A 4,951-nucleotide genomic window follows, 5' to 3' on the forward strand; every position below is an offset into this window, starting at 1 on the left:
CGGAAGTAGGATTGCCCAACCTCCTAAGTCCCTGTAAATGAGTTTCGGCTCAAGGGTTCCTGGGCATAAATTTCTACTGAAAGTTACAGGAGTTTTCATTGGCTAATCGGCTGGAACTCCTCAGCCACAAGGCAGGACCACAAAGCAGAAGAAAACAAGTCGGCACCAGGAGAAAAATCTATAATGTTCCAGAGCTGGCTGGCTTTAATTTGGAAACAGGTTTTGGCTACAGACATTTAGGTGTAAGGCACATTCCAAAATACAAGGAGCCCTGTCAGTGGCAGGGACCCGGCTTTCTCCTTGTGGTTTTACACCAAAGACGGAACATAGGACTTTCTGGCGTCTTTCTTTCTCTCTCTCTAAAAGGGAGTGAGTTTGGCAATAAAAAAATTTGTGACACATACTCACCAGATGCAAAGATTACCCTTCAAGACCCTCTTTTTTACTGTTCAGTGAGGACAGTGTTCCCCCGCCTGATCTCTCTCACCAGAAATTTGTATATAGCCCAAAGACTTGTATGCATCTGCCTGGCAATGACTGTAAAAAAATATGCCTCCAAATAAAAATATAAAATTACATGACTAAAATGAAGCCAAGAGTCTCAGCCACAAGCAAAGAGAAATGATTACATGAGACAGGAAATAAAACAACTATTTTCGCAGCAGGAGGCTGAGGGGTAGGGAAAGAAAACACTTCCTGAGAGAGTTCTAAGCCGACCCAGGTCCATCAGCATGATATGTGGGTCAGCAGGGGTGAGTGTAGGACAGGGGCCAAGGCTCTGCAGATGATCCACACTGGGACACCTCAGGGGCTACTTTTTGGGTGGTATTAGAGACAGACAGACATTCTTTTGGCCTTTTCCTGGCATTGCTGTTGCTGGTAGGTGGTCAGAAGTGGCCACCAGGCACTGCTCAGTCATTGCCACCACAGATCTTCAGCAGAATCTTCCGGTAATCCCCCGAAGTGTCTCCCTGGCCATGGAAATAAGGAAATGTATCAGTTAAGGGAGGCATAACATTTTCAACTTCCGACCCCTTACAGAGAGGCAGGCCTCATGCTAGGGAAATTTCCACCACACTGCTCCTACAGTGGGTGAGAGGTTCACATGCTTGATGTCACAGATCACAAAAAGCTGAGCTCCTCATCACCCAAAGCAGAAAGGTCAGAATTTGAAAGACAAACACCAAAAAGCTTGATTAGCCAAAGTACTACTACTCAAGGCTCCCTAATAATGGTCTTTTCTCATTGTTTGTATGTTGAGCTACACTGACATTACGCCACAAAACAATGTTATGTCCTGCTCAAGAAGTATAATTGACTGATACACGACCATCAGTGGTGGGTATCTATGATCTAGGTGTTCCAGTTCACACTGATGCCCCCTCCATCTTGTCCACTGTTCTCAATACTGGAAGTGCAGGCCAGGCTGAGCTAATATGTGTCAGGGGGATTGCCTCGTTTCACACTCAAAACGTCCATAGGGAGGAACTATCATTATCACCATTTTGAAGATGACAGAGCTGGGGTTCAGGGGAGTTCAAGGAAGCTGCTTGAGGTCACACAGCAGGTAGAAAAGCCAGAACTGGATTCCCAGCAGGGTGAGCCCAGAGCCCATGCTCTGAAGCACCTTCTTATGCTGCCTCTACCATGAAGGGAGGGGGCAGCAGCAGCATCGGTGAACCAGAGCTGAGCTCCAGACCCCTGGGACATGAGTTCTCACTGACGGACCACAGCATCATGGTGGCCAGAACTCTGAAGTCATGCACCAACCAAGGTGGGGGAGGGCCTGCTATCTGTTCACAAAATGGTGGGGTATACAGGATGGGTCAACAGCAGGGTGCAAGACCCACCCTGCCCTCAAGGAGCTTACGATCTGTTTGGGAAAAACTGGATAAACAAGTGAGAAGTTAAAGAGAACAAACTTGAAGGCTACAAACAAGATTCCAGTATGTGGTGGCGAGGCCTCAGACATGGGAGTTGATAGGAGGAGGAGGTAAAGAGAGAGAGTGGCGTGGCCAGGGAGGTCCACAGGTGAGTGAGATACCAAGAGGCAGCCATGAGGCCCATACCGAGATGTCATGGTACAGCGACTTGCCGTACATCCTCTTGTACTCTGCTCTGATGTCCAGGAGGTCAATCTCACTGCGAGACACCATGATGCGAATCAGGGTCCGGTCCTTTGTTCCTGCTCCCTAAGAAGAGCCGACCCGAGGGCATGAGCCATGGTTTCCCTCACCATCCCACCTACCCCGGCACTCTAGTTCCCCCTGTATCTCCCAGGCAGGGGGGCAAAGGGAGCTTCACTCCTTGCCCTCTGAGCTGTCAGATCTCTTGCCTGGAGGTGTGCTTTTCCCCATGCCTGTGCTCAGAGCCCCAGACCCAGCCGGGCTGAGATGCCCCTTCTCTATGCTCAGGCCATCTGCACGTGGGTGTTACATACCCTCATGGCCTTGTTGAGCCTTTCAGCAAAGAAGGCTGGGGTGTTCTTGAGACATTTCACTAGAAGAGAGAAACAGCATAACTCGATGTACAGAAAATTCTCAGTCCCAGGGAGCATGGTGTATATAATTGTCCTCTTAGGAGACCCAGATGTCAAGCCCATCATAGCATCCGCCTCCCCCAACCCCTCCAGCTCATCATCCAACAAGCCTGGCTCCAGATCTTTGGAATTAAAACATGCAACCTCTTTCCTGGCAACCAATGTGGTGGAAGGAATGAGAACCAGAGAGGGGCTGGGGGTTTAAATGATGCTTGGGTCTTCGTAGGGAGGAAATATGTACAACAAGGAGGAACCACATTGCTGCTCAGGCAGGGAGGGGGTGAGTGGAAATGCAGTGTTCCTCAGAATGGGGCTGAGCAGAACAAGGGTCTCCCTACAAGTCTCTCTGTCCAGCAGACTTCAATGCCTACCACAAGGGCCACATGGGGAAATGAGGATTTACATGTTTCCACCAGAAAGCTACAAGAAACATAAAATGAAAATGGAAAAACTGTCATTTTTCCAAGTGTGTATAAAGAAGAATTGTGAGGGCAGTAGGTGGGGCCCGACCTCTCCGGGTGGGGGGACCAGGAACCTATGGGGTGCTGTTTTAGAAGGTATAGGCACTGCCAGGGGCACCTTCTCATCCTGGGAGCTCAGCCAGCTCTCCTTAACATGGGCCTGTTTTGCTGTTGCAAGTAAAAATCTTTCCATGTGTTTCTATCACAAGCATCTGACAACTGCCTGCAGAGTATATTTTTAGAGGAAACTTGGCAGGATCTGAGTCATCTTCCTCCTGGAGAGGAGCTGGATACTTTCCCATGAATACCCACACTGCAGCTCCCTTCCCTAGAACTGAGTATGAAATACATACAGTATCCCTCGGAACAGCTAGGGGCTCAGCTTGGCACTGCTCCTGGAAGAAGTGTGACTCCCCACCAAGCAGCCAGCTGGATCTAACCACATACGACCCTGTGGTTCTTTCATTGCAGCGGCCCTCAGCCAGAGGATGGTGAGATTCTTGAAAACTTACAAACATGCTTGCCCCAGAAAGCACCCACCCAGGAAGGGAGGCTGTGCCTAGCCCTGTGGGCAGCAGGCAAGGCAGGCTTGAAACACTTACCCACGGCCAGCATGCCCTGCTCCAGGTCCCCAGACATCTCCCGACAGATGCTCTTCTCAATGTCCCGACCTGTCATTCGCTGGTACTCATTGAACACTAACAGGAAACAGAAGAGACACGTGGTAAGGAAGCCTCTTCCTGGAATTCACCAATCCCATTAGACTCCCAGCACCCTGAATGCCCACCCCACAATGGTGCCAGCCCAGCCCTCCAAACCCTGCACCCCAGCAAGGCATGGACACCCACCTCTCTGCACACTGTGCTTTGCTTATATGCTGTTCTTTCTCAGCCTGCTTACTTGATCCCACCTCAATCTCCTCCAGTGCTCTCCCCCACTCCAGTGCGCTCTCTCTCTCTTCTTAAACTCTTTCCCGTTCCTCTCTCATTCATGTGTCACTCTTGTTCTTCTCAATCTGACTAGGAGCTAGCTGCTCCTTGCTGCTTCCTTAGCACTTCCTATACAACCTGGCCCACCAGGGAGCTCAATTTATACTTGGTGAATGACTAAATAAGTAAAAAAAATGTTTAAGAAAAAAAAAAAAATCCTGACTTACGGCGACCCAATGTACATTAGCGTAGAAAATGTGCTCCAGACAATATCCCACAGCTAATTTCTCAGTAGATTGCCAGGCTCTTCTTCTTAGGTGCCTCTAAGTAGACTTGAACCTCTAATCTTTCAGTTAGTAGCCAAGTGCCTTAAGTGTCTGCACCACCACCCAGGGATTCCTACTATTATTATTACAATTCTTTTTTATGCCAAACTTTGGATAACATTGGGTTGGGTGCTCCCAGGGGGTTCTCCCAACTCCTCTGCATTCTAGTGTATAAAGATACCAGCCAACAGGAGGCTACAACATCCCTCACCTCTTCCTCTGCTGCTTCTAAACCAGGATGCTTGGAGAAACTCAGGAAATGCTTTGAGAGCATCTTTTCAATCACCACCAGGGGGCTCTTTTGAGCAAAAGCTTCATGCACAACAGAAATGTCAAATGTTCCTGGCAAGCTTAGTTCCCCCACAATACTTTCTGTGCCCTCATGTAACTGACCCCAGGGCCTTACCTGCCACCAGGTGGGCCCGGCTCCGGGAACACAGGACTGCATTGAACTTGGACTCATCTGTTCCCAGGCGGTTCTCCCCGGCTGCATACAGCTCCTGGACAAAGTGGAAGACAGGCATGCACTGAGGGCCCTGCCCCAAGCACCTGGTTCAGGTCATCTAGGAAAGCCTGGCACACAGTTTCTTGGCCCTACAGGCCTCAGACGGCTCCCCCGTTACCCTCCCGAGAGGGACCAGGTCTCCGGGAGTAAGGTAAGCATGGGCGGGCTGATGCTTACTCACTGATCTGCAC

General features: G+C 49.7%; 1 protein-coding gene across 1 annotated transcript in view; it reads right to left on the minus strand.

Annotated features, from left to right (window-relative positions):
• Positions 1–911: 911 nt before the first annotated feature.
• ANXA11 (annexin A11) overlaps positions 912–4,951 on the minus strand; it is an 18,387-nt gene continuing 14,347 nt past the window's right edge. Inside the window, exons 10-14 of the mRNA XM_007938642.2 lie at positions 4,662–4,755; positions 3,603–3,698; positions 2,441–2,499; positions 2,070–2,192; positions 912–971 (exon numbers count right to left, since the gene is read on the minus strand). Of these exons, the coding sequence (XP_007936833.1) occupies positions 912–971; positions 2,070–2,192; positions 2,441–2,499; positions 3,603–3,698; positions 4,662–4,755 (432 nt within the window). The remainder of the gene's footprint in view (positions 972–2,069; positions 2,193–2,440; positions 2,500–3,602; positions 3,699–4,661; positions 4,756–4,951) is intronic.

This window comes from Orycteropus afer, unplaced genomic scaffold (genome assembly GCF_000298275.1).
Source record: "Orycteropus afer afer isolate SDZICR_OR568_19922 unplaced genomic scaffold, OryAfe1.0 scaffold00052, whole genome shotgun sequence".
Classification (NCBI taxonomy): domain Eukaryota; kingdom Metazoa; phylum Chordata; class Mammalia; order Tubulidentata; family Orycteropodidae; genus Orycteropus; species Orycteropus afer.